Raw genomic sequence first — 27,913 nt, 5'->3', positions numbered from 1 at the left:
CAAGCAGAGGAGGAGGGAGGGGGAGCAGAGGGAGGGGAACCGGCCCGAGGAGGAGGAGAGACAGGAGGCGGCTCTGGCAGCGCGCGGCGGCAGCGGCGGCGCGGAGAGCGCGGACTGGGAGCCCAGAGCTCGGCTGGGCAGCCGGAGAGGAGGAGCCACAGGAACTGCAGCTCTGCCAGCTCGGGCCGAGCCTAGAGACGTCGGCCTGGCTGGTCCACGCCAGCCGCAGGTGGGAAGGGTCTGCTGTGGGGGTGAGGGTCTTTCGGCTAGGGGCTGAGTCTGAGCCGCGGTGCTGTCTCCTCCCTCTGTTCCACAGATAGAGGCTGAGCATGGAGCTGTCCCCTCGCAGCCCTCCCGAGATGCTGGAGTCGGAGTGCCCGTCACCCCTGGAGCTGAAGTCAGCCCCCAGCAAGAAAATGTGGATTAAGCTTCGGTCTCTGTGAGTCCCCGCGCCCGGAGTGGGGGGAAGGGATCTTAGGGAGCCTGGAAAGGGGGGAGGGGGTGAAGGCTGGAGTGGAGGGGGTGGATTCTCTCTGGCACACATGTTGTTGGCAGGTGAGAGCAAATAAGCTGCTCTGACACGAGTGGCCAGGCCACATGTGCAAGGCATGTGTGGAGCAAGCGGCTGGTTAGAGCGGGTTGAGGAGTTGCAAAGCTGACGATGTGCCTATGGACCCCCGGTGACACACGCAGCGTGGAGAGGCAGCACGGAGTGTGCAGTGCAGTGTGGCAGGGCTGCAGACGGGCAGCATTCAGGAGGTGCCAGGCTGACTCACACGTATCCATGTGTGTTCCTGAGTGTCTGTGGGTCACAGAGATGTTAGTAGAATGATGGCACACAGCTGCAGAGGTAGTGCTTGGGGATACTTGTGCCAACCTGTGGGTTATACATAGCTCTGGTGGGATTGGTGGTTTTTGCCCCCTGCATCCTACATGGGATGTGGTGGGGGGAGTCCCATACCTGAGCTGCTCATCTCTCTTGGGGCCTGGAACTCCACTCTGCCTATTAATGATGGGGCACCCTCCTGGGATCTGGAGAAGTGGTGAAACCTCTAACTGGGAGCTGGTAGAAGGGGGTAGAGCCCCTTTCTGGGATCTGAGTAGTGAAGAATGATCGACAGGGGCAAGGTAACTGTCATAACCTCTTTGTTGCTATGGGGTCTTCCAGAGATCTCCAAGTACATTTAGGCATCTTTTCTTGTTGTTGCAGGGTGAGGGCATGTTGGGAGGAATAAATGAGGAAAGGAAGGATTCAGGCATCCCATACTCCAGTCCCAAGGGAGGAGAGGAACTTTTCTTCCTGCTCCTCAGAGGAGAGGATCTGGTCGAACACAAGCCATGCACCATGTTTATCTCCCAGTCAGCTGCCAGCGGGTAATCTCTGCAGTCTGTTGATTCTTAAGCAGAGAACAAGGGAAGGTGCTCCTGTTCCTGAAATGACTCCCCATGGACACAGCAAAGATGCCATAGATGTTTAATGAGGAAGTACAGGAAACATAGCCCCTACACCCAGTTCCTCCCCAGTATCCTCAAGAGTGAGCACCAAAGCTTTCCGTTTCTGGGCTCTGGTGGGGTGGGGGGTGGGGAGAGAGAGAGGTGAGGTAGGAGGTAGACAGACGCTTGTGGTTGTGTTGTTCTAAAAGATACTTCACTTGCGGAGATAAGATGATACCTTTTTGCTGGGTTGGTGGGTCTGATTTATGTACTAGCTGCTTAGAGAGGCCTGAGGGAGAACTGAGGCATAGTGGTAACAAGGCTTGGAATCCAAATGTACTTCGCCATTCACCCCCTTTGCTGCCCCCAGCCACTGCAGTTTGTGGGATCTATGAAGCGCAGCCTTGGAATGAATTCTGGGATGAAGAAATGGAAAACCGGGTTGCATCGATTTTTAAAATTTATTTTTATTTTTTATTTATTTATCTTTAGAGGGGAAGGGAAGGAGAGAAGTATCAATGTATGGTTGCCTCTCGTGAGTCCCCTGCTGGGAACTGGCCTGGGTTGCATAGATTTTTGTTGGGAGGAGCACTGGTTGATTCTTCATAGAAAACTGATGCTCTGTTAATGGTAACTCAACTGGGAAGAGGGGCAGGTAAGGAAGTGATTGAAAGGCAGAGAAGGGGCCTCAGGATTTATAAATGGGAGAATACAGGTATCCTGGGATAACTCCCCCATAGCTTTAGTAGTCTTCATATACTCCCCCTGCCTCAATTCCAGGTAACAGGTTCTGCAAAAGAGCAGGATTTACCATCTCCATACCATCTTCTTTTTTTAAATTATATTTCATTGATTATGTTATTACAGTTGTCCCAAGTTTTCCTTGTTTGCCCCCTCCACTCTCAACACTATTGTCCATGTCCATGGGTCATGCATATGTGCTCTTTGGCTACTCTAGTCTTTCTTGGGAGCAAATTGTTATTTCTTCCTTTGGTGTGAGAAATTCTAAGTGGAGAGAGAAGAGGATCCCCAGAGAAGGCACTGAAACCTGGGAGCAGAGGCAGCTGCCCCTATAATATGTTAGTTGATGTCCTTACAGGAAATGATGGCAAACAAGGATCATTAATCATATTGATTAGATTATTCTGCTCTTCACTCACTTTAGCAATTTGTACCTTAAAAGTGCTACCTGTGTGCAGTAACTTAACCAGAAAAGTATCATCTCCTCATTATTAGTCACCAAGATAGATCCCAAATTTCACTTTCTCAAAGCAGAGAAAGATGTTTGTATCAAGGGAGATCTCAAGTTGATGGCTTACTGGATTTGGCCCTGTTTGAATATTGGGAGGCTTTGCCAATCAGATGAAGGGAAATAAAAGGAGTTAGGACTGTTGCTGGGCAGAAGAGAGAAACTCAGGATCGAGTAGCGTCTGAAGGAGGTGAACAGAAAAGGCATTCTCTCTTTTAAATGGAAATAGAACACTCCTTCTCCCAACCCCATTCACCACCTGTTCCCAAATGGGCTTGAGTGGGAAGGGGATGTTTAGGCTGGAAATGGGGTGGGGGGTGAACATAATTATCTCAGGATTGAGTACTGAACAGAAATGAAGGCAGATGGAATATATAAATATATATTTATATGTGTACAAAAGCCTTGATTCCCCTACTTAACACCTGCCACAGCCCATACTCTTCATTTCTACTCTAGGACATCTAGACTGTCTTTAGAGAGGCCAGGTCTGGTGTTTTTGCCTCTAATTAAAAAAAACGTATAATAAAATTGTGCAGGGCAATTTCCTTTTGGAAAGGGCATTCAGGAATTCTGTTAATTACACTAGCACTCTGCCAAAGATAAATTCAGGAGCATATGAGCTGGAGAGTCTCTAATTGTAGGATTTTACCTCCACCTAGCAGGAAAATTTTCCAAACTAAGCAGACTCAAGCTGAGGCAGGAGAGAGACTGGGAGAGATGATGGTCAACTAGGATGACTTTCATTGCCTTTCACGCTAGATGAAGGATTTCACTTGCCCATTCCCAGCTGTCTGAGACCAGAGAGCTGTCAGGAGTGTGGGGGAGGGTCATTAGGAGTAGAAGGGTTTCCCATGTCTTTTGGGAATCAAGAAAAACCATGAATAGAGATTGGTTTGCTATTCTTAACTCATTTGTTTGTTCGACAACTATTAATTGTCTTCTGTCTCCTGTGGGCCACCTGATATGCTGGATGCTGGGGATGTAGTGGTGGACAAGATGAACACAGTCCTTGCTCCTAACCAGTTTTTAATTTGGTTCAATTCCATCAAGTGGAGGAAGCGCCCTGGCCCTTATTTTACTACACCTTCCCAAGTGGTAAACTTCTACCATCTACCACTCTGGTTTCTGCTTAGTCTTTGCCTTTGGCTGTTACACACAAAAACATGTATGTGTGTGTATTGATGCATGTACTGTCCTGGAAAAGAGAGGGAAAAAAGTATATCCCTCTCTTTTCCAGGACAGTACAAGCATCACTAGCATCACTCTCTTTTCTTTGTTCATGTATCCTGGAATTTTACAGACAGAACTTTCCTCTTCCTTTTGTACAGTGCAGACAAAAATCCCTTTCCCTTCTTCTTTCTTCACATGGAACATACTCAGGACTTTCAAGGTCTATGCCCAATGTCCGAAGCTGTGGTTCAAGGTCATTACAGCTGAGCTGGAGCAAGGATCAGCTGGGGATTATTTTTGCCTATCTTTGTTTTGACAGAGTCTAGTGTGGTAACTAAAACATAATAGGCACTCAATAAATAAAAGAATGAACAAATGAATTAATGATTATATGTGTATATGTCATGGAGCCCTGTTCTGCCTCTGATTCTGTGGTGTGTGTGTTCCTGCGTGCAGAGGGGGGAATAGGAAATGGGGGTGGAAGGAAGGGAGACGTGGTCGTTGTTTTTGAGAAGGTGATGTTTACAAGGTGTGGGGTTTGAGTACCTGGAACGGAGCCTGGGACTGAAGGAGTTACAGAGAGGATACATCAACGACATTATCTGGCTGTATGAGTGAGATGTATCAGAATGATTGTGAATGCCTGACATGTATACATGTGTGTTTGGGGAAAGGTTGATGTACATGCCAGGGACCGTGTGTGGAGTCAGAGCTCTATGACAATGTCTCTTTGTTTTTATGTTTATGACTGGCAGACTGATAATAAATATGTGGGGAAGGTGTGCTGAATTCATGTGTGCTGAATATTTGAAATCGTTCTATCTATGAATGAGATCTATGAGTGTATGCGAGTGTGTGTAGGTAATGGGATAATATGTATGCGTGATCTTGTGTATGTGTTTGTGACACTCACATTTTTTAACAGTTTTGGGGAGATCAAATGGGTAGGAGGAGGAAGCTGAGGGACTGGGCTGGGTGTCTCACTGATTTATCCCACCATTTGTCTTTATTTTGTGTATTCCCATGAGTGATCTTCTGTGGCTATTACCAGTTTTGGAAACCGTGCCGCCACCCTTTCTCTGCATATGGCTGTGAAGCTGCTGTGGAGATTGCAGAGCTCCCTGGACCTCGGGAGAAAAAGGAGCATCATTTCTCCCAGGCCTTGGCAGGGATAATTCTTAGTACCTTCATTTCCTGATCAGCCCTTCCTTCTTTATTTCTCATCGTAGCAAAGAGTCTCTCTGCTCCTTGGTTTATATGCCCCTGTCCTATCAGACGGCTTCCATCTCTCTATTTCCCCCATCAGCTTTGTCTTGAATGAGGCATCCCGGATGGTAGAGGGTGGAAAATCTCTGCAGTAAGCTGAGAGGAGGTTCAGTAATAGGGAAAATCAAATTGAGAGCAAAGAAAGAACTCCACAAACTTCTGGTCAGAATAGGGGGCTGGGGGAAAGCAGGGAGGCATGGTGGTGGTCATAGAAGATCATTTTGAATATTGAGAGACTGGAGTCAGAATTCATGTTTCCATGCTGCATGATCTTGAAGTCACAGAGCCTCTCTGAATCTGTTCTTTATTTGCTATCATCCATATGAAAGTGGCTTTTAAATGTTACAATCTGAGTTCTTTGAGCATGGGAGAGCATGCTTTGCTAAGAAGCAGGGGCATAGGAATGAAAGGGGAATAGGTAGGCCAATGGTCATTGGCTTCAATAGGGAAAAAATGAAGATTCAAGAGGCAGGGGTATGAATTACTTAGTAGGTTTGAGTCCTGGTGTCTGGGACATGATTTGGAAGAGTCTTGTTGATGGATGGTTGTCTGGAGCTAGTGAGGCAGATGTCTGAGCTTAGAGGATAGAAGGCTGGGTGGGGTTGGAGAAAGGCTGTCCTAGAAAGAGTGTGGGCCATTGACGTCAAAAGAAAGAGAGCGTCTGACTTCTTATCATCTCTTTTCCCAGTGGAAAAACTAGAAGTGCATGGAGCAATTGCAGGTGTAAGACATGGTAGGTGTGGGGAGCCTAGGGACTGTAACTGGTGAGTTCCGTGAGCACTGGAGGAGTTGCCCTCTGGTATTTACCCTCAGTCATTAGGCCTAGGTATGATATGATCAGGTATGCCACATTCTGTTTTAGAGAATCTCTGATGTCCCTTACAACCCAACATCAGGAGCCCCAGGAGGCCGGTTGGAAAAACTGAGAGATGTGACATTTGCAGTTGCATTTATGGCCTTTGCCAGAAGAGGGGTGAAGTAGGTTGGGTATGCTATGGGACTGGAAGGCCAGGTGAGAGAGTCAGTAGAAGAGAAGCCTGCATGTCTCCAGATCCTTTCCACCTGCCCGCTCGCTGCCCAGGGAGTTCCTGAAGTCAATGAAGTGAATGGTTTTTCTTCCATCTTCCCCTCTCTTTTGGGCCACTCATCAGTCTGCAGTGGAGGAGCCAAGAAGCCTTTCTTCTCTTGAGTCTTTAAAGGGATCATCAAGGATTTGTGTCTGCCTTCTCTGCTCCCTCTGTTTTCGTTCTCTTTGATTCTTCCTGCTCCTTTCCTCTGTCTATTCCCTGCTTTGTTCCCTCTTTCTCTGCTAGGTTCCATTTTGCTCCCTCTCTGGTCTCAACTTTCTCTTTTCCTATTCCCTAAGACTTAGCCTCTCTCACTCTCAGCTTTTGGGCTCCTGCTCCTCCCTCACCTTGGCTAGGACTCAGAAAACCCCTGGAGCTCCGTCCTCACCAGGTGGTGTTGTGGTGATGGTGCAGGGTAAGTTTGCTGCAGGCACCCTTTGGGGCCACCTTAGGAGTCCAGCCTCAACCCCTGTATTCTGCAAGTCCTTTCTTTTGCCTTCTCAGTGACCTCATCCTCCCAGGGCCTCTGGGGAGGATGCCAAATAATTGCCTTTGGATCTCAGGGGGCTGATTTTTCTCAGGTACCGAAGTTGAGCTATTTTCCAACTCTCTTCAGGACAGCAGCAGAGAAAGAGGGACAAAACCAGGGCAGCAGGTGGGGTGCAGGTGAGACAGCTGGGAGACTGGAAGTTGTTAGATAATGAGATTGTTCCCTGAGGAAGGAAGATTTAATAATCTGAGAGAAGTGGGAGAGAATCCTGGGAATACTGAGTGGGGCAAAGATCAGAACTGAGGGGGAAGAAAGGCTACTGAGGAGGGAAAAGGAGAAAACTCAGATGTTATCCATTTGCTACAGGAAGGTGCCTAATGCCAGTGCTCTTACCCCTCTGTCTCTAATAGCAACCTCCCCTCCCCTGCCCCACATCCTCTGGTCCAGTCCTGCAGGCTGCTCCTTTCCCCTCAGCTCCTGCTATATCTATGGAGCTTATCCCTGTCTGGGAAGAAAACACCAGGTTAGCCTTCTACTTTGGCATCACAGCCTGGGAGAAATCTACTGAGGGAGAGAGAACTGGGTTTCGGTGGAGAAGCAAGCTTGGTGGGCAAAGGGCCAAGGCTTATGCAGGGGAAGGCCTTGGGCTATAGGTTGGGAGAAGAGCTAGAAAGGGGAGGGGGGCTTCAGGTGGTACTGTTGGGTAACAGCCAGGCTGCCAGGTCAGTTGGTTCTACAGCTGCAATGAAATGTTAGATTTGCAAATAATTATGGTGGCTGCAGTGGGATGATTAGGCTGCCAGCTGGTGTTGGCACCATTTAGGTTGGGAAGGAGCTTGGCTTCCAGGGGGCTTAGTGGTTCTCTGGCAGGCAGGACCTGGGAGCTAGGGAAGCTTCTCCTTTCATTCCTATTCCTTGGCTTCCTTGCTCCCCTTTTTGATCAACCCTTGTGTATCTAACCTGGCACCATCTCCCTAGTTCTTTCCTCTATGCCCACCCTGTTTGGAAACTTATTGGGGTCTGGAAAGAGTGATCACATGTGCCACCATGTTGTCAAGCTTCCTAAACCCAGATTGTTTCTCTATCAAGCAGTCGCTTTAGAAATTCCAATCTGAAAGAAATAAAATAAGTGAAATTGTACCAGACTCACCTCCCCAAACTTCTTTGTCCTGCCTGTTCTCTTCCTTTGTTTTTCTTTGAAATGGCAAGAAACCTTGATGTTGTTTTGATTGCAGCAAGATGAATTAAAGATAGATAAGCGAGAGAACTTCCTGGAAATTCCATGGAGGTAAGAACGCGACCTTTCTATGATAAAGAAGAAAGCCACTGTCCTTTAAGAATGAGGTTATGGATGAGTTGGGGGAAGCATTGATGGACTGGAACCCAGGATGAATCGAGACCCAGGCATCCTACTTTCCTAGTGTCTCCAACCCAGACACTGTTACAGAGGAGGAAACTGATGCCCAGAAGTAGTTGATAAGGTGAGGGGCAGGGCTTGGATCAGACCCAAATGCCACTGATGAACAGTTTACTGCTATTCCTACCACATCTGCAGTCAGTCCCTCGCCAAGTTTCCAACTCACTTTTCCATCCCTGGCTCCCTTTAACATCTGTTAGGCCCTGGAAGCTGGAAGCTGGGCATCTGCTGACAATGTCTGTTGGGATGTGGTCTGGAGGGCTGGTAGGGTGGTTCTGTAGAGGTTGTTAATGAGCAGAATTAAATAGTGCAGGAAGGGAGAGGGATGGACAACTGAACCAGAGACAGAGAGTTCTTTTGGACTGAGTCCTGGGAGCCTCCTCTCTGACTTGCTTTCCTTTGATTTTCTTGTCCAGTTCCTCCCACTCTCAAGCCTGAGGGAGAAGAGACTCATTTGTGTGCTGGTCTTGGAGCTGGGATATTGGATCCTTATTGGTCTGGACCAAGGCTCAAGCTGCTTAGATTGCCCTCTTTCTCATCTGACCTGAGCACCTGTTAGAAAGGGCTGCTTGGTCAGGAGGCAGTGGGGTCCTTGCCTTCAGACACAGGCAGAGAGGGTGAGCTGACTATTTTCCCTCTTCTTCAGTGTTTCTCAGACTCTCTTCTATAGCACGTCTCAAATTTCCCTTCCTTTCTTCCATGACCCTTGATAACTCCTGCTCCTTTCCCTCATCTCCCTCCACTCACCTGGTTTCTGTCCTTCCCCCACTAATCCCCAGTCTTCCTAGGCCCTACCCCATTCTCCTCCCACCCTCCCTCCACCCAGCTCCTCGGGCCAGTGCCTAGAGACTGCTGCCATGTCAACCTGAAGCCTGCCACCTCCCAGGATGGCACCCCAGCTCTGCCACTAGGGGGCTATTTTTATTTCTGGAGCCACCCCCGCCAATGTGCCCAGCCAGCTGCAAGAATTGGGGCTGCTTATATAGCTATGGGAAGCCAGGGGAGTGAGGGGAGAACCAGTGCTTGGATAAGGTAGAGCTCTGGTTGTTCTTGGCTTCTGGAGCTCCATGCTCTGCATATTCCCCTGCTTCTGCTTCCACTGTCTTCTGGCCCCTGTGGCATAAGGAGCCAGGGAGAAGTCCCAGACATCTGGAGTAGTGGTAGCAGGGCTTTTCCACATCAGGGGTTCTGGGTACAGGAGTGGGCCTAGGAGACTTTGTTCATGGAGGACTCTTAATAAACATTTGCTGAACCACCCAAATAAAGGATTGGACTAAATAACCTTTTGTATTCATGCATCACTTTATAGTTCCCAAGGTGTTCTTGAATGAGCTCATTTGATGCTTGTGAGAATTCTTTGAAGCATGCATTATTTACCCATTTTACAGACCAGGAAGCTGGAGCTCAAAGTGTCTTGCTCAAGGTCACACATAGTGATAAAGTCTAGGCAAAAGGCTCCTGATTTTAATTCATGTCCTCTTTCTATTAGATTCAGAAAATTTCCTTGGTTCTTTCCATTTCTGAGATTTTGGAGCTTTTAGATCAGCCAGTTACCCCTCCCCTATAACTGCCACCCCACCCGACCCCCATCTCTCTCCAACTCCCACAGCCCTCACCAACACCCTTCTTGTCTGGCCAGAAGCAGTGTCTCCTATGCTTTGTGCATCCCATCCCAAATGCTATCCTCCACTGCAAGTGGGGAAAGCTGGGGGTGGGCCAGGAGAAAGGCATTATCACTGGGCTCCTTGATATTTTAAAACTAGATTTTAGGGCTAAACAAAAATCCATCTTTGTTGGAGTTGTCACATCTATGCCCTTTCTACCACCTTGGGGACAGTCTCCTTAGCTTGGACAGAGGTAGAATGTAGTGTGTATGTATATGTGTGGGTGAGTGGATATGTGTGATTTTTTTTTGCCAGAAAGATATGGTAGTTTACTGATATCCTTCCTTATCAAGAATGATGAATAATAATAGTAATAACAACAACAGTAATAATAGGCTGGGATGAGTGATGCAGCATGTGTGTATGTGGAGGTGAGGTGGTAAACAGTCTTTTGTCCAACTAGCTTTGGTTCTACTGGGCAAGAGAGTAGAGGGATGGATATCCCCTCCAAAGCTTTGCTAGTCTAAGAAATCTCTACCTTTTAGTAGGAAGGTTGAAGTTACTCCCTACACTGAAGTGAGGGCCTGGAGTCAGGGGAGGAAGGGGAGCTGGCTTGGTGTTTGTTACTGCACCAAGTGGTGTGTAGCTGCCCCCATTCCTACCTCCATCCCTATCCCTCTAAGCAAGCATGTCCACAGAACAGGCCAAATGATGTGTCCTTCATTTTCCGGGGGTCTAGTCCTTTTCTTCCAAAACCACTAACCAGCTTGTGTGTGTGTGTACGTGTGTGTGTTGAGGGGCGCAGAGAGAATGAAATGGACACAGAGTGTGTGGGTTCCGGTTTTCCCAAACTCTGAGGGAGCCCCGCCTCATAGCTACCAGGAGTTCACTAGAAAACAACTTGTAGATATTTATAGATATTTAACCTCTATTTCTCTCCTTGTGGTTGAAGCCCACTTTTACCTGTCCCAGTACTCAGGGGGGCTGAGAAACAGCAGGTTCCCAAACTTCATTTGTTTATAATCCTTCGAGGCTTTGGCACAGTGAGAAGGTATTTTAATTTCTCCCTGCTTTTGGGAAGTGTGGGGGGAAGACTTCCTGTCATAAAATCCTAGCTCTTGGCCTGTTCTCTTTTCCCTTTTTCCTGTAATACTCACCCCAACTAGTTCCCTCGCCTCATTTCCACGTTACCCGAGAGCTCTAGATCCTAGATTAAGGAAGGAAATTGTAATAGCGCAGAACTCTCTTCCCTGACTCTGCTGGGATTCACCTCCAGCTCTCACCCTTAGCCCCGCCCAGCCCCTCAGCTGACCAATCGCAGCCCCAATGTATTTGTAATGTGACGTCATCTCTTAGCCAATCCAGAGGCGGGCGAGGGCTGTGTGCGCACATCCACTTCGCCCTGCAGAAGCCAGGTTCTCTTCCCCAACCTGAGCTAGAGCAAAGTCTGGAAGCGGAAGAGGGAGTCCCGGTCGCCAAGTCTCTCATTGACCATCTGGTCACTTCTCTTCTCCCTCTCCAGTTAATTCAGAATTATCCCCAAATCCTTGTTTTACAGATGAGAAAACTGGGACTGGGAGTGTTAATGTAACTTGCCCAGCCTCTTGGTTTCTGTGAGCAAGTCGCCCTGATTTTCGTTCACTGCGTGGGGGTGGGGGATGGGAGTATCCCTCCTGGTTCAAAGGGTCACTGGGTAAACGATCTGCTGATCCCTAGCTTTAGCAAGCCCCTCCCCTGCACTTTCTAATTCTCTTTCTGTCTTGCTTTCGTTTTTGTTTTTTTTCCAGGTGGGTTAAAACTTAATTTGAAGAACGGCCACAGAAAAAGACCCTGGGGAGGGAGCTGAATCTGACACCTCTGGTGGGCTTTTGCAGGGTCTCTTCCCTTCCCACTACAGACTTTCTTATTAGGACAGATTAAAGATGGTTCCCTGTCCCTTAAGCCTCCTACCAACCTCTTCTCCTCAAAGAGGAGCCCCACCTCCTCAGAGCAGGGGGCTGGCCTGTGCTATTTCTGTCCTTTCTGGGATTCTTCTGAGAGCAGATTCTTGTTCTCAGTCTGATTCAGATGTGGAACTTTTCCCTTGGCCTCTCACCCAGTTACTGTGGGCTAGGTCTCTTTCTCATCACTCCCTTCTTCTTCCAGTCAGGCTCCTCCTGTTCTCCTCCCCAGAGTTCTCTCTGGTGGGTCACTCAATTCTGCTGAGACCCGGAGGAGTAAGTCAGGGCCCCAAGAGGGATTCATTCCTGTCTGGCTCCCTGAGGCCCTGGGGGCAGCATACTGATGCTCGGAAGTAGGAAACGTGGATTCCCATGGCAAACCCTGTTCCTGTGCAGAGGAGCCGCCTCCAGGGCCCCATCCTACGGTAGGCACCAGGAAGGGAGAGGGAAAGAGAATGGCAGGTTACTGTGTGTCCACCAGTTGTAATTTGGTGGAGGGGAGGGGTCATGACCTGATATTCCCCGTATCTTATGGTTGAGTGTGTGTGTAGTTCTCCACCTTAACCTTCCATCTTGCCCTTCACTTTATTCTTTCTTATCCATCTCCCTTTTCTTTTTATCACTTCTTGACTACAATAGATGATGTAGCAGAGTTTCCCCCTTTTCTCTCCTTCCTGACCCCCAGGATCTCTAAGACCTCAACTTCCTCTGAAATCTCGTCTGGTCTTAAGAACCCAAAGGGAAATAGGATTCTTCCCACAACTCTCAGCCCCTTGGCTTAAGGCTGCCCTATGCTGAGCCCCCTACTTACAGTGACCTTTTTGGAAGTGTGGGTTCTGGAAGTGGTGGCAGGGGTATTTGGAAATGGCTAGATCATCCCATATGGTAATCCAAAGCAGCAACAATAACAACAACAAAACTGGTGGGGACTGAGGAAGCTGAGCTTTTTCTGGGGTGTTGGGATTATTACTGCCTGGAATCTTCTCTTCTCGCTGGCTGCCCAGAGCTGGAAGTCACAGGGGCCTTCCAAGGTCAAGATCTGAGGCTTTGCCCATGGGGTCAGGACTGAAGTTAATGGAGAAAGAAGTGATGGTGGTGAGACAGGGCTGGGGTGGGTGTGGAAGGAGTTAAAGGGGAAGCTTCCAGTTCCCTGCCTGACTTTCTGAGGATCTAATCAGAGGGGTTGGATTAAAACTGATGTGGGAATAGGGAGTAGGATTTCCTGCAGAAGAATGTTGAGGTGACAACTTTGGGTGCAGTCAGGGGAGATCTTAATTCTGAAGACTTTAGAATCAGAGAGGCTCCTGCTAGACCAGAAAGTGCTGTGTAGGGATATATAACTTCAGGAAGGTGAAGTTCAGCACTTGGATCCTTCCAGCTGCCTGAGGCCAGCTGGACTCCCCATTTGTCAGTCTCAATAAAGAATAAATAAATTATTTAATCTTTCTTTCCCTCTCTCCTCGTGGTGTCTGGATTGTGTTGGGTTCAGACTTCAACAGGAGCTATTAAAATGCTCCTGGACAGGATCTAGAGGTGGAAGCAGGAGGAACTTGGAGGGAGTGCTGTGTTGAAAGCCAGCCCACAGTCTCACTCTTCTCCCCAGGCTCTCTGTTAGAGAGAATCCCTGGCTCAGAGTTCTCAATTGTGAGCTTTGGCAGATAGGTCCTCACCTAATTAACTTGCTTTCTTTCCCATTTATTTGTTTAATGAACATTTACTGAGCATGTATTGTGTGCTCTGCACACAGCAACCAGGATAAACGAGTCGTTGTCAGTGCCATCAAGACACTCACAGTCTCTGATGCATCGATGGACACCAACGCTTCGTGATGGGTGGATGACTGAAGTTGAAGAAGCTGCGATGAATTGCAACCTGCCTCTCTCCAGGCTAATTACATGACTGAGCTCTCTCTGCCCAACACCTTTGGTGTTCCGGGCACAGTTAAAGCTCCAGTAGTGAGTTGTAGGCTTGCTGACCTGGCTGACATTGACAAGTTGTGTGACCTTGTCACTCCACCTCCCTCATCAGGTGATTGTGAAGCTCCAGTGAGATTCACGATTGTAAAGGAGAGATCAGAACCATTTTCATTTCTCCATTTCCTCTGTTAGGGGACTTCCTAATTACCAGTCTCCATTGGGCTAGACTCACTCTTCTGGACTTGGGATAGAGAAGGCAGGTGCTGCTGGATTTGAAGGAAGTGAGCTACGAGCTGAGTAGGGCCAGCATGATGCTGGTCAGTTAGATCCGATTCAGATCAACTTATACAGACCCATTGTATGTGCCTGGCCTTTTGCCTACATTATTTCACTGAATCCTCTTATTAACAGCCCTTCACAGGTGGTTTTTTAAATCATCCTCTCTATTTTACAGATGAAAGAACTGAGGCTCTAAAAGGGACTCAAATATTAATGTGCATGAGAACCATCTGGGGTGTTTGTTAAATGCAGATCCTTGGAACATACCCTCAGATATTCTGGTCTGTAAGTGTGTAGTGAGACCTAGAATCTAAAAATTTCACAAGTATCTCAGGTGATTCTGATGCTACTAGTCTATATGCCACATTTTGATAGATACTGATTAAGAATTAGTGACTTGTCCTGACTAGTGTGGCTCAGTGGGCTGGGCATCATCCCCTCAAACCAAAAGATTGCTGGTTTACTTCCCTGTCAGGGCACCTGCCTGGGTTGCAGACCTGGATCCCAGGTGGGAGGTGTGCAGAGGTGTGCGAGAGGCAATCAATAGATGTTTCTCTCCCTCCCTTCATTACCCTCTCTCTAAAAAAAAAATAAATAAATCTTTAAAAAAAGAGAGAGAATTAGTGACTTGTCCAAGGGCTCAGAGCCAGGAAGCGATAGGTTTGAATCCAAAATTGCTGCCTCCCAGACTGGAGCCTTGGTTTGTGCTTTGGAAATATGGATAGCAATTCCTTCCCGCCTCCCTCCCTCCTCCCAGGCCCATTGTGAGAATAAAATGAGATAATGTAGGAGAAAGCACTTTAAAAATGTAGAGTTGGCAGCATTGTTAGTGATTATGCGAATACATGCAAATGAGCACCCGTGGGCTTGACTGTTCACTTAGAGAGCTGGTGTATGTGTTTCGAGAGGTTGGTCGAGGAAAAAACTTTGATAACAGGGAACTGACCCCTAGAGGCAGAGTTTTGGGTTGTAAAAAGGGCTGACCAAAGTGGAAGATTAGGGCTAGTACAGGAATCTGGGAGTAGGTGGGACAAAACGTCTTTCTTCCTAGGTTATGTGTCTCTGGATTTGACGGCCCCTGGCTGCAGGGACTGACCAGGAGAGGGAAGCCTGGCTTGAGCCTGGGCCCCAAAGGCAGAGTGCACCTCTTTGTTCTTCGAAGACTGGTGTGGCACTCTGGGAGATGCTGACTCGGGCTCTCCTTTCTAGCTTATTGGCTGGAAAGCCTTTTCTGTTGTCTAGCCTCTATTCTCCCTATATACCAATGGAAGCCCCAGCTGGCTCTCTGCTTTACTGATCCCACTTGGTGCACAGGGAGCAGGCACAGCAGGAAGGCTAGAAATGGGATTTGAAGACAGCCCACTGAGGACGCTGCAGGGTGGCCCTCCTATTTCCCCCCTTTCCATTCGCCCCATGTGCATTCAGACATGTCTTCGGCCAGGGCTGCTGGTCCCCGAGGCGAGAGTTGGTCTGTGGTGCTTCCTGGAGCTGGCTATTTTGGCTACCCCTATTCCAAAGCTGCTGAGACCCTGGGATTCTAGAGCTGCGTTCTGTTCAGGAATACCATTGTTCCCCCCAACCACCCCCCCTCCCCTTTCCGTCATCCTTGGGAACTGATGCTAATTTCAGCCTCTGGTCCCTGACTCATTCACTTCTCCTCCCTGACTCAGAGGGTGACCTTCGGTTTCTGCAGCCCCTCTCAGTGGGGAACTGTGATGGCCACCATCTGACCCCCATCTAGGTGTGGTGGGGGCATGGCATGGCTGGGGGAAAGAATGAGAGGGGAATGTTAATTGCTTTCTTTAAAATCACCATCTAAAGTCAGAATGCTTTGTTTGCTTTGTGGCTGCCTGGGCTGGACTCACCAGACTTCTAAGAAGCCTCCCAGTTAATCACCAATCTCCAGAATGCATGAGTGCGAACTATGGGGTATTGTTTCTTCAGGCAATGCATTCAATAAGTGAGCCCCCTGCCCTGCCCCCCTGCCCTGCTCCCCACCACCTTTGGCTCTGGGGGAAAGCTGCTGCAGGGCTGAGGTAGGGGATCAGTACAGTCACCCTTTGCCAGAGGTTCTCTCTGGTACTGGGCAGGCAGGGGTTAATCCTGCTTTGTCCTGGTTGATGGATTCTGGAATCATAATCCATTAGCTCTGCCTGGATGGAGTGAGGCCAGGCGAAGGCATTCAGATTGCTCTTTGTTCTGTGTCTTTGCCATCTCTGCCAGGGACAGAGGGGCTGTGGACCTGCACCTCCCTCCCCACCGTGACTGAGACATAATGAAAGACTATTGGGTGCTGATTCTGATTGCTCTTGATGCCAGAGTCCTCTCTCGTGGGGCAAATAAGCAGTTTCCACTCTTGGTTATTCAGACTATGAAACAGACCATCCCCAAAACATCACCCCAGGGGCTTGTACCTGCCTAATTCTGCTGAGCCCTGGGCAGTCTAAACGAGAATGTTCAGGAAACAGTGACTAGAGGGGAGAGTTAAAGGGTCATAGGTGGATGGGGGCAGTGGAGTTAGGAAAAGCCTGGGATTAAACTTGGCCAGGGGGTAGATAAATTTAATATAAGCATTGACAATAGCCTGAGGTGAAAAACATTGGCTGCTATTAGTCTTGCTGTTAGACTGATCAATGATTTATGGAAGACTGAAGCTATTTCTTGAAAGTGCACTCTGTGAGAAGGTATCCTGTCCTATGACAAGGTAGCAGTGCCTAAACAGATGTCTCTGTCTCCCACACCCCTTCCCAGGCTACGCTGCATGGTGAAGCAGTTGGAGAATGGGGAGGTCAACATTGAGGAGCTTAAGAAAAACCTGGAGTACACAGCTTCCCTGCTGGAGGCCGTCTATATAGATGAGACTCGGTGAGAGGGGAGACAGCGGTGATGCTGGGCATCAGGGAGAGACCTACCCACAGAGGGGAAAGATACCAGATAGACACAGTAACCCAGGGACTGGGAGTCACACAGAACATCAGAGACTGAGACACGTGACAGGCCAGAACAGGAAGGAGGGGCGGGATGGGCAGAGAGGAAGAGGTATGGGTAGGAACATTAGCAGAGACAACGAGGTAGAGGGACAGACACAGCTGTAAAGACAAAGGCAAACACAGGTGTTAAGAAAGAGAGAGAAGACTGTTACCTTAAAGCTCACTTAGTCCCCACCTTCTTCCCAGTGTGGGGGTCCCTGCAGACCTGCACTGCCTTGCATGGGAGCTACTGGTGCCATGTGGCTGTCAGGGCTTGAAAGGTGGCAGCTGAGAATGGAAACATGTAGGTATTTAGATATTTTTGCTGGATTTCCAAACCTTAGACAAAAAGAATGTAAAATATCTCATAGATATATTTTATTTCAATTCCACATTAAAATAATATTTTGGGTGTGTTAGGTTAAAGAAAATTTATCATTGAGATGAATTTCGCCCATTTCTTTTTACCGTTTCAATGTGGCTGCTGGAAAATTTAAAGTTACTTCTGTGTGGCTTGCATTTTATTTCTGCTGGACCCTGCTGCTGGTCTCTGGCCTCCCTGACAGGTGGTGCTCCCGTGTCTGCCTGAACACTGGCGGTGCTGGGTGCTCACTGCCTCATGCGGTGACCTGTTTTATGACTGGGCACGTGAGGTAGAGAAACAGGAATAAAAAGACACAGAGAGAGAAAGGCTCTGGGGGGTCCCAGAAGGGAAAGAGCTGGCCTGAGAGTTCCTGAGGTGCGGGGGGCGGCTGGGCCCAGGGGCTGGAGGTTGTGGAAGCACTTGTTGTCTTTCCTCTGTGCCGCCCCTTCTGGGGCCTCAGGCAAATCTTGGACACAGAGGACGAGCTTCAGGAGCTTCGGTCAGATGCTGTGCCTTCAGAGGTGCGGGACTGGCTGGCCTCCACCTTCACCCAGCAGGCCCGAGCCAAAGGCCGCCGAGCAGAGGAGAAGCCCAAGTTCCGCAGCATCGTGCACGCCGTGCAGGCTGGGATCTTCGTGGAACGGTGAGGCTGCGCCACACTTGGCCTCGCTCTGCCTCTAGTCCCATCCCTCTTCCCCAGCTACCCTGGTCTTCCAGGCCCCACCAGCGGCATTGGCCCCGCATGCCCACCTGGTCAGATCCTACTCTGCAGACCTTCCTACCCGGGCTTCTTTTTACTATTTTCCCTTAGGATGTTCCGGAGAACGTACACTTCTGTGGGTCCCACTTATTCCACTGCGGTCCTCAACTGCCTCAAGGTGATTCCTGGGTTTATGGGGGAAAAGGAAAAGGGTGGGGAATGAAAATAGCCCTTGGGAATTTTGGACCCCATTTATGGGGTGATTTTTGCCTTCCCTTTTAACTGCAGTTCTCATGTTTCTCAAAACAACTTTTGCCCACTCCAGAGGCAAACTCCTGCCTTTTCGTCTGTCTGATACTAAGCAATATCCAGGAAAAAAAGAAGGCCACTTCACCACCTCTTTGTTTCCCTGCTTCCCAAGACTCTATAATCATTGGGAAGTCCTCCTCAAAGTCTAACTATAACCCTTGATGCTGCTGGGATGCTCCCCTTGGGAATCTCTCTGCCTAGACTGTTGTTTCTTTACAGAATCTGGACCTCTGGTGCTTTGATGTCTTCTCCTTGAACCGGGCAGCAGATGACCATGCTCTGAAGACGATTGTTTTTGAGTTGCTGACCCGGCATAGCCTCATCAGCCGCTTTAAGGTCGGGCAGCAGCGTGATTCTCCACTCCCAACACTCCTGTTCTAGAAGGTTTCCATTCCACCGGCTCCCTCACTTAGTCTCGCCACCAGGGTGGTCTCCTCATGCCCACCCCAGTCTAGCCTTCCTTTCACTTGCTGCAGTCCCAGCCTATGATCTTATTTTGCTTCCTAGGCAAAGATCCTAGGCCTGCAACCATCCACCCGAGGATTCTGTTCTCTCCCCCTTTGCTTTTTCCCCTAACTTGACCTCTCCAGGATGGCTCGATGTACACCTCCCTGTTTCAGCTGTCCTGTCTCCTGCCTGTGGACACTGGAGGTCTAGGGTCCAGATGCTGTCAGCCCTTTGGGACTAGAGTCTGTCTGTGTTTGGGATGGGGGAGAAGGAAATAAAATTGTCCATTCCCCGCCCCGCCCCCACCCCCTCCACCAGCACTAGTGTCTGTCCAAGGAAATTTATGGGGAGGATCAGCTCTTGGCCGGGATGGGTCGGACTGTACAGGGGAGGAGGGCATGCGAACTCCATTTGCTCTTCAGCTTGGCTGGCCAGGAAGAATATAGGATTAAAGTCCTCTCCAGATCCTGTGCCAGGAGGGAATGTCTTTTGGGAATTCAGGCTGGAAAAAGCCATTTCCATGTGGAAAAACCACAGTTGGAAGTAGAGGGTGAGGGGGGTTGAAGAGACACAGTGGGGACTTAGGTGGGGGTGGGTGGGCAGTGGATGTTAGAGCAGAGGAAACCGTGTGTCCTGAGGGGTCCATGGCAGCTGGGGGAGGCATCAGAGGAGTCCGGTTGGAGGCCGCCAACCCAGGGCTTTGGAAGGTTCTCCTGCCACCTCGTGCCCGTGCCTCTGTCTCACTGTAACTGATGCATGTAGGCCTTTCCTCTGCCCTGGCTCCTCCTGCCACAGTAACTCCCCAGGGGGTCTCCGCGTCTTTCCCAAGATGCTCAGTTGGGATTTTCTGTGGGAAGGAAACAACAGGGTCCTCTTTCTTCTAAGACTTTTCCCAGCTCATGTTTCTTCAAACTGGTTGTCAGACATACTCCAGGCACCGGCTTCTCTTAATCTCCACTTTTTACCTGGAAGTACTAGTTTTGGGGGGACCCTAGGAGTAATTGTGTCAGGTTAGGATTGGCCCAGCCCCAGTCCACCTTGCTCCAGGACATAGAGAGAGGGCGTGTATTGCTTTAGTGTTCACTTATGGTAGAGCCCCCAGGTGGGGCCATCCTTCTCAAACTCCACATTCCCTTCCTGGGCACCCAGTTCCTCTCCTACTCCTCTCCTGCTTTGCTCCTTCCCTTCCCCTTCCCCTTCCCCTTCCCTTTCCCCTTCCCCTCCCCTCCCCTCCCCTCCCCTCCTTCCCCTCCTTCCCCTCAAGGGATGCCATGGCAACAGAAAAGTGAGGGCAGTTGTCATGGAAACAGTCCTCTAAAATTCCCTGAATTTGGGGCACAGCCCTCCAGGGGTGGGGGATGTTAGGGTCTGACTGATAGTGGCACATCTTCTGTGTCTCATTGCTGTGGCTCATCTCTACAGAAGCTTCTCTGGGTCCTGAACCTCACTCTCCTCCCAGCCTCAGGAGATCCAGGGACAGGTGCAGACACCAGCCCTGCCCTCCAGGAGCCTTGAGCCTTTGAAGGAGGCACGCATACCCCAAGAGCATATGCAGGGTAGAAACAGAATTGAGTGGCTGGACAGAGCTCTGGCTTCTGGTGCTTGTGTGTGTGTGTTTGGGGTGGGGAGGAGGCTTCTCAGAGTAGGAAGGGTCCTCTCTACATCATCTTAGTCTTTCCAAGCTTCCGAACCCTTCTCCATGTTGTTGGATTGGGTTGGAGTGGGTTGGTTGGCAGGTAGGAGGAAGACTGTCTTTCTGTTTCTTAAAAATCTCTAGGGAAATAATAATAATTATAGCTGCAGAGCACTTACTACGTGCCTTGTACTTATCTCATTAAATTCAAGGTAGGAGGTGGTATCTTTATTCTGCAGTTAAGTATCTGAGGCACAGGGAGGCGCGTGACTTGCCCAAGGTCACACAGCCCACAGGTGGCATAGGCAGGCTGGGAGCCCAGGTTCACCCGACTGCTGAGCCAGTGCCCTCTCCTCAGGCTGTGCTGCCTTCTAAAGAAAGATGGCACTGCTGACCTCAGGCCTGGGCCTCCTGCCATTCCTGCAGAGCCTCCGAGTATCTCTGTTTCCTCCCTCCTACTGCAGATCCCCACAGTGTTTTTGATGACTTTCCTGGATGCTTTGGAGACAGGCTATGGGAAGTACAAGAACCCTTACCACAACCAGATCCATGCAGCTGACGTCACCCAGACAGTTCATTGCTTCTTGCTTCGCACGGGGATGGCGGTGGGTGCCCTGGAGATAACTCTTCTGTGATTCAGGGTCTGTGGCTGCATAACTGGGACGTCTGAGTCTATACTCCAATTTCCCTTCTTCTCTCTTTGGTTCCTCTCCTTTGGCATCTCACAGTCTTCAGAGTCAAATTGGACTTACTCTAGAGAATTTCTGGGTGGACTATCATTTCACGGGGTGTGTGCCAGGATGCAGTGGGAATGTTGCAGGTGGGGATGGAGGAGGCTCTTTGGCCATTCCAGGAGCTGAGAAACCTGGCTGCATTAGCCCAAGAGCTGGCCTTGAAGAATGGAAGGGATGCCCTGAGTGGCCTAGCCTGCATGTGGAGGCCTTTGGGCAGTGACCCACAGTGCGCTGCCCCCTCTCACCCGTTGTCCGTTGTCTCTTTCTCCTAGCACTGCCTGTCAGAGATCGAGATCTTGGCCATCATCTTTGCAGCAGCCATCCACGACTATGAGCACACAGGCACTACCAACAGCTTCCACATCCAGACCAAGTGAGGGGCGGGCTGTGGCAGGGCAGGAGTGGAGGTGGGTAGGTTGCCAGAATTTCTACTTTCAGGGTGCTGGGCACAACGACCTTTGGCTTTGCAGGTCAGAATGTGCCATCCTGTACAATGACCGCTCAGTGCTGGAGAATCACCACATCAGCGCTGTTTTCCGAATGATGCAGGATGACGAGATGAACATTTTCATCAACCTCACCAAGGATGAGTTTGTGTGAGCAGAAGCCAGGAGTGGGCATCCCTAAGAGACCCCCTCCCCCCAACCCTCTCTCTCTACCTCTTGGACCTCCTGCCAGCAGTACTGTGGGGCTGACCACTGCTGTGCTTCCGTTTATTCAGAGAGCTACGGGCCCTGGTCATTGAGATGGTGTTGGCCACAGACATGTCCTGCCATTTCCAGCAAGTGAAATCCATGAAGACGGCCTTGCAGCAGCTGGAGAGGTGGCATCTGGTGGGGTGTGGCTGGGGCTAGGCCAGAGTGAGGGTGTGTGAAATGGGGGGCATGCACGTGGGTACTTGGTGTGCCAAGTCTCTGCCTGCATGTACAAGCCTTCCTGGCTTTAGCTGAGTGCATCTGTGTGTGTGACATGTGTGGCTATGGCCTTGGGTTTGTGTCCAGCCCAGGCAGCTGGGCTCCTGGGGAGCACTGTGGGCCAGGACTTTGTGGTGGGCATTGCCCTCTCGGCTTCAGGACAGGTTTACTCTGGAATGTTGGGAAAATCATTCAACCCGTCTAGGATCATCCCCTCCCCTGTGAACTGTGAAAATGATGTGCCTCCTTCCTCAACATCTTGCCACCAGTTCATACTTTAAGAAGGCAGTTGAAAGAGTCATGTTAGGTTAAACACAAAGGCACAGAACAAATGCCATAATTACATGTAATGTTGCTTGAAAGTGGGAGTATCTAAATGTGTGTAAGCGAGAACGGACCATGTGTGAGTCCTGAGGGGGTGTGTTAATGTGTCTGTGTAAGAGTGTGCAGTGTCAGAGCGTATCGTTGCTGGAAAATAATAATTATAATAACAATTATAGATAACATCTACTGAGCACTTATTGTGTGTCAGACACTCTTCTAAGTGCTTCAGGGTTGTATGTCATGTATTTCTCAGAACAATCCTACGTGGCAGATTCTACTATTGTTTTCACTTAGTATTGAGGAAAAGGAAATATGGCAAATTTAAGTAACTTGCTCTGTGTCACACAGCTAGAGTGTGATAGGTATCGTGGGGACTGGGCCCAGACCTCTGATTCTAAGAGCCTGGGCTGCTTGCTGTGGATATGAGTGTGCATGCGTGTGTAGCCCCAGAGGGTGTCTGAGGTTACCCGAGAGGGATCTGAGAGAGGGCTTGTGGTGGGAAATTAGAAATGGTCCAGGTTTCCTCTCCTTAAAGATCAGTCTCCCTTCTCTTCCTATCTGCCTGGACCAGGATTGACAAGTCCAAGGCCCTGTCTCTGCTGCTCCATGCTGCAGATATCAGCCACCCAACCAAGCAGTGGTCAGTTCACAGCCGCTGGACCAAGGCCCTCATGGAGGAATTCTTCCGCCAGGTAGCATGGCATCTTTGCCCAGGCCCTGCCCACGGGGCCTTCTCTCCCCTTAGTTTTCCACACTTCTACTCCAGATCTTCATTCAGCTCCCTGCAGCTTCTCACTTGACCCCCAAACCCATGGGCTAAAATGTTATCCTCCTAAAAGGTGAATAGTTGTGGACGACAGAGGCATCCTATTTGCATATCACTCATTTCCAGGTGACAGGCACAGAAATTCCTTTTCTCTCACAGCAACCCCCTACCGCCCCCCACTTTGCCCTGGACCTGGTATTCTGAGGTGTCCTCTCCAGCTTCCCCACCTGTCTCCTCCCCAGGGTGACAAGGAGGCAGAGCTGGGTCTGCCCTTTTCTCCACTGTGTGACCGCACTTCCACTCTGGTGGCACAGTCCCAGATTGGTGAGTATCCTTTCCTGTAGCGAAGGAAGGATTGGGAAGGGAAGAGAGCACTGTCTGGGAGTATTCCCCCTGGGCCCTGGGCCCAGGACTTCCCCCAGTCTCCAGCCCTCAGGGCTATTCTTCTTGTACTGGCTGCACTGCTGTGCTAGAGCAGGAGGCCCTGGGGTGGAAGTCCAGGGGGGTGCAGTGGTGGGGAGGAGTTCTTTGGGGTCACAAAGACATCACTGCAAAGGATGCCTCCATTGGGGACTATTCAGCCACAGGTTAATCTGTTTTATACGCAGACAAGGGTCAGCACCATGCCAGCCATATCCACTACTCAGACCTCCAGGTGAGACATCTTCATGGTGTTACCCTCTTCACTGCAGGTTTTATCGACTTCATTGTGGAGCCCACGTTCTCTGTGCTGACTGATGTGGCTGAGAAGAGTGTCCAGCCCCTGGTGGATGAGGACTCCAAGTCTAAAAATCAGCCCAGGTAAGGATGGCTGGCGCAGCCAGGTCTCCTGGTTCTGGGGAGGAAAGGTGGACTCACAGAGAGGGCCGACTCGCATGGAGGAGGTACGGCCGTGGAGGGGCGGTGGAGAAGTGGGCCGCAGTGGGCTGCGTCGGCACACACGGGTGGAAGGAAGGGACCATGGGACCAGAAGTGTGCGACTTGCACCTGTGTTTCTCTCCACCATGTTGTTGTCTCTCCCATTAGCTCTGCCTTTATTGCCTCTCCTCAATCTTGTTTTTATCTTCCTTCTAGTGAGAGGGAAGGTGTGGAGAGGGAGGGGCGAAATCTGGAAGGAGAGGGATAGAGACTTGGAGGGTGCCTAGCAGGGAGAAAAGAGGAGGAAGAGGCTCCCTAAGCCCCATCCTGGTCTTCCATCCCCTCCACCCTGAGGGCTGTGAAGGCGGTTCTGGAGTGGGCTGGGTCTCACGTCTAGGTGTGTGTGTGTGTGTGTGTGTGTGTGTGTGTGTGTGTGTGTTTCTGGGGTGCTGCTTCTAGCTTCCAGTGGCGCCAGCCTTCTCTGGACGTAGAAGTAGGAGACCCCAACCCTGATGTGATCAGCTTCCGCTCCACTTGGACCAAATACATTCAGGAGAACAAGCAGAAATGGAAGGAGCAGGCAGCGAGTGGTGGGTACCATTGTGGGGGATGAAGCCTTGGGAGGAGGGTGGCTGATGGAGTGGTAGCAGGTCCATTTTCCTTAAGCTCCTGGAGCAGCCCTTGGACTCCTAGATTTGGGAATGGAGCTGATCAGACTAAAGTTAGATCACAGACTGACCAGCTGATTGGCCTGGACTGTTCTAGAATGAGGGCTGGAGAAAGAACAGGGACAGTCGTGTTTCACAACTCGGGAGGCCCTCTGCACACTGTGGTCTATAAAGGGTGCTCCTGTAGATTTGGGTCAGTTGGTGGCTCTGGCTGGGAAATCTCTTTCTTTGTGTGGGAGTTGAGGATTTCGAATTTTAGCAAGGCTGGGGAGGCTCTCCCCAAGTGGGTAGGGGTTGAATATAGCTCAGCCTGAAGGTAGGAGGATGTATGAGAATTCCTTTTTTCCACATACTTCTTGGGTTGTGTGGAAAACTACTTCTTGGTCTGGTCCCAACTTCCTTCATACCCTCTGCAGGCATCGCCAACCAGATGTCCATTGATGAGCTGTCTCCCTGTGAGGAGGAGGCTCCGCCCTCCCCTGCTGAAGATGAACACAACCAGAATGGGAATCTGGACTAGCCTGGGGCTGGCCCAAGTGAGTCTGCCATGGTGGAGTGGGGAAGGTCTTGATGTTGGGGGGAAGTAGTGAGAGCTGGGTGCCCACCAGGGCATTTTGAAGAGTCTCTTGAGTTCACTGGATGTGAGGTTCTCCCGACCTCCTTCCAGGCAACAAAGTAGAGAAGTGAGCACATAAAATTGAGTTAGGGCATGAGTGGGAGGCAGGGAAATACTTCCAGCCCTTCTGTGCCGACCCCTGCAGTTGGAAAGCAGGTAGCTCGTTAGAGCAGGGTGGGTCCTGAGCAAGGGGGCAGCCATCTTGTGCAGCATCTTTGTGAGGGTTTGGGAAAAGGAACTAGCCAGGATACGGGGCTCTGTGAGGTCAGTTGGCAAGACTTCTATTGCAGGTCCTGCTCATACTTTGGCTGGCCACCCTTCTGCCCGGCATCTTTTTTTTTTTTTTCACAACTGTATGTGGCATGAGTAGGGATCTGGGTGGGACTTGGACGAGGTAAGTCAGGCTGGAGATAAAGGTGAGGATCAAAACACTGAGACTCCCCTTTCTTTCCCCAGGTCCTTAGAGAGTCCAAAATGTTTGATGTCATCAGCACCATCCATCTGGACTGGCTCCCCCATCTGCTCCAAGGGAGCGTGGAGGTTGAGGAACAGACAACCCACCCAAAGGCCAATGCCAGAGATTGTGGGGTTGGGGGAAGGGCCCCTCTTCACCCGACACCCATTGGGTCGTACTTTAATCTCCCAGCAGCGAGACTGGGGAACTTCAGGCTCCCAATGGTCACTGTGCCAATGTCCCTGCCTCTGGACTCCCCCTATGGCCAGATGGCTGTGTGGGAAAGGGGAGCTTCCTGGAGGCTTCCCAGGGCTTGGGGGGAGGGTCAGAGATGCCAGCCCCTGGGCCCTCCCCCATCCTTTTTGCCTCCAAGTTTCTAAGCAATACATTTTGGGGGTTCCCTCAGCCCCCCACCCCAGATCTTAGCTGGAAGGTCTGGGTCCCCCTTTTCCTCCCCTGGGAGGGGCTGGAATAGGATTGAAAGCTGGGGGGTTTTAGAGCCCTATGTATGGGGAGGGAAGCGAGCTTCTTCAGGGCACAGTATCTTGCTAGGGACTGGGAATGAGGGGGACAGCCTCTTTACCCTAGACCTGTGCTGCTTCAGCCCCATCCCCAGCTCAACCCCTTGCAGTCTTGCCTCTCTCCCATTCTATAATGGCAGCTGGAGACAAGGACCAGGGGCTGAGAGGAGGTCTTTCCCGGGGTGCTCAAGAGCTTGGGACTGGTCTAGGCCCCTGGGGCTTGCCGTCTGCCATGGCTAATGCCTGAGCCCTTTGCCTCCTTCTCTCCCCTGGGGCTGGGAGTCTCCCATCCGACTAATGTCTGTAAAGTGCTTTGAGTCTGCCCAACAAAGCACCTTCAGGATGCACCTTATGAGCACAGGCAGGAGAGAATGGCTGGGTCAGGGTCAAGGGTGCATGGTGGGGGAGGATCCCTTTCCTTTCTCACCCTCCATCACTGGCCCAGCTGCAGGCACCAAGAGGTCCCTCCTCTAGGATAAGTGGGGGAGTGGCCGGTAGAAGGCAGATAGGGAGGGGCTCAGGGCTGCTGCGGTCATGTCATTTGAAGAGGCCAGCCAGGCCCCCTGCCCCTTCCTCTCCTCAGGCTCCTCTCCCCTCACCTGGTGACCAAGTGACTTTCCTTCTCCTTTCTTGTAAATACCAACCATGCATTTGTACAGTGGGTCCTGTTCGTGTGAAGTCCATATCCATGGTCTCTTAGACCTGCCACCTGTCCCTCCTACCAGATGCATGTGACTTGCCCCTGCCCTTGGTCTCCCAGAACCCTGCTATAGTCAGAGATCAATAAAGAAGGGAGACCACGTGTGGCTGTGTTTTGTGTTCACTGGCTGGAAGCCCACCGTGTATCTTCACGTACCACTGACTCTTTTAAGCTCGATAAAACCTCGGTGTGGTCAGTGTTCTCCCAGTTATATATATATGTAGTGGATCAGCTTAGGTCTGGAGAGGTGAGGTCTTGCCTGAGGGCATACAATAGGGAGGGCAGATGTGGGATCTTAAACTGCTGAGGTCCTTTTTTTTCTCCATGAAAATGCTTAAGTAAAGAGGGGGGAAAACTCTCCTTCCTTCCTTCCCTTTCCCTGTCACTCCTGGAAAAATAAAAAGCAGTGGGCAGGAGAGGGCTGGCTAGGGTGTCTGAGGAAGTTCCTTCACCTATGCTCAGCTTCTGTCTTTTACCCTGGTCCCTTGTGTCTAGAACAAGGGGGAGAGGGGACCTTCCCAGTTCCCAGCGGGGCCTCTTAGTTAATAGCCGCCATGTTCTCAATACACTTTGCTAACCGGTTGGAATAGGGGTGGTGGTCTCCTCACAAGTGATGAAGAGAACACATCCTGAAGTCTGGGAATCACTGAAGCTTGGAGGGCATCCCCAAAACATAACATCCCCTTTCCCATGGGCTGTACCAGGATGTAGTTCCCCCTTTTGTCCAGCAGATGGGGCTCACTGCAAAGTCACAGTTGGACCAGCCTTACAGCTCAGGGTTTCCCAGCTGCAGGGCAACCTTGCAGTTTACAGCCTTGCAGTGTGTCTGCAAGAAAGTGGTATCTTCTTCAAAAGGAAAAGGGAACCTGGGGTCCTTCTTTCTTTTTGGTACCTTGGAAATTCTTCCATCTATCTGACTCCCATCTCCCTTCCTGCAGCAAATAAGGGCAGGGTTGGAGAAGAACCCTTTTCTCAAGTCTGTGCAACCCCTATTTTCTCTCTTCCCAGAGGCAGCTGGGCAGAAGGGCAGGGGGCTGCAGAGAGGGCAGGACAAGGGAGGGAGAAACGTTTCTCCAAGTCGGGAAAGAAGGAAAATGCCAA

At 50.3% G+C, this 27,913-nt stretch overlaps 1 protein-coding gene and 1 long non-coding RNA gene across 3 annotated transcripts; one reads left to right on the top strand and one right to left on the bottom strand.

Annotated features, from left to right (window-relative positions):
- The first annotated feature begins 96 nt into the window (after positions 1-96).
- On the top strand, positions 97-26,914 carry PDE1B (phosphodiesterase 1B). Of its 2 annotated transcripts, XM_037030254.1 has the most exons (16): positions 97-229; positions 317-439; positions 16,587-16,700; positions 17,629-17,811; positions 17,980-18,046; positions 18,397-18,513; positions 20,722-20,862; positions 21,264-21,364; positions 21,462-21,587; positions 21,713-21,814; positions 22,801-22,921; positions 23,238-23,319; positions 23,688-23,796; positions 24,313-24,443; positions 24,938-25,057; positions 25,594-26,914. In XM_037030254.1, exons 2-15 carry the CDS (start codon positions 330-332, stop codon positions 25,039-25,041), a joined length of 1,608 nt encoding a protein of 535 aa, XP_036886149.1. In that variant the 5' UTR covers positions 97-229; positions 317-329; the 3' UTR covers positions 25,042-25,057; positions 25,594-26,914. The 2 variants fall into 2 exon arrangements, with proteins under 2 accessions (XP_036886149.1, XP_036886150.1); XM_037030255.1 differs by lacking the exons at positions 97-229; positions 317-439 and adding an exon at positions 11,848-12,065.
- Positions 11,124-27,869, bottom strand: LOC118975988 (uncharacterized). The gene is made up of 3 exons (XR_005064170.1): positions 26,835-27,869; positions 25,793-25,799; positions 11,124-11,135 (listed from the first exon to the last, which is right to left on the bottom strand). It is a non-coding gene; the product is annotated as an uncharacterized LOC118975988 (long non-coding RNA).
- Between the last annotated feature and the right edge of the window lie 44 nt (positions 27,870-27,913).

Source organism: Sturnira hondurensis, unplaced genomic scaffold (genome assembly GCF_014824575.4).
Source record: "Sturnira hondurensis isolate 20B ecotype Veracruz unplaced genomic scaffold, ASM1482457v3 Scaffold0020601, whole genome shotgun sequence".
In the NCBI taxonomy this organism is placed as follows: domain Eukaryota; kingdom Metazoa; phylum Chordata; class Mammalia; order Chiroptera; family Phyllostomidae; genus Sturnira; species Sturnira hondurensis.
Note: the sequence above shows the minus strand (reverse complement) of the source record. Positions and strands in the feature narration are given on the sequence as shown.

What these genes read in the sequence shown, in the direction of transcription:
- PDE1B (XM_037030254.1), top strand. Translation starts at nt 330, where the DNA reads ATGGAGCTGTCCCCTCGCAGCCCTCCCGAGATGCTGGAGTCGGAGTGC. An exon ending in TGGATTAAGCTTCGGTCTCT is followed by an intron (nt 440 to 16,586) that starts GTGAGTCCCCGC and finishes ACCCCTTCCCAG; the next exon opens with GCTACGCTGCATGGTGAAGC. An exon ending in GCCTTGCAGCAGCTGGAGAG is followed by an intron (nt 21,815 to 22,800) that starts GTGGCATCTGGT and finishes TGCCTGGACCAG; the next exon opens with GATTGACAAGTCCAAGGCCC.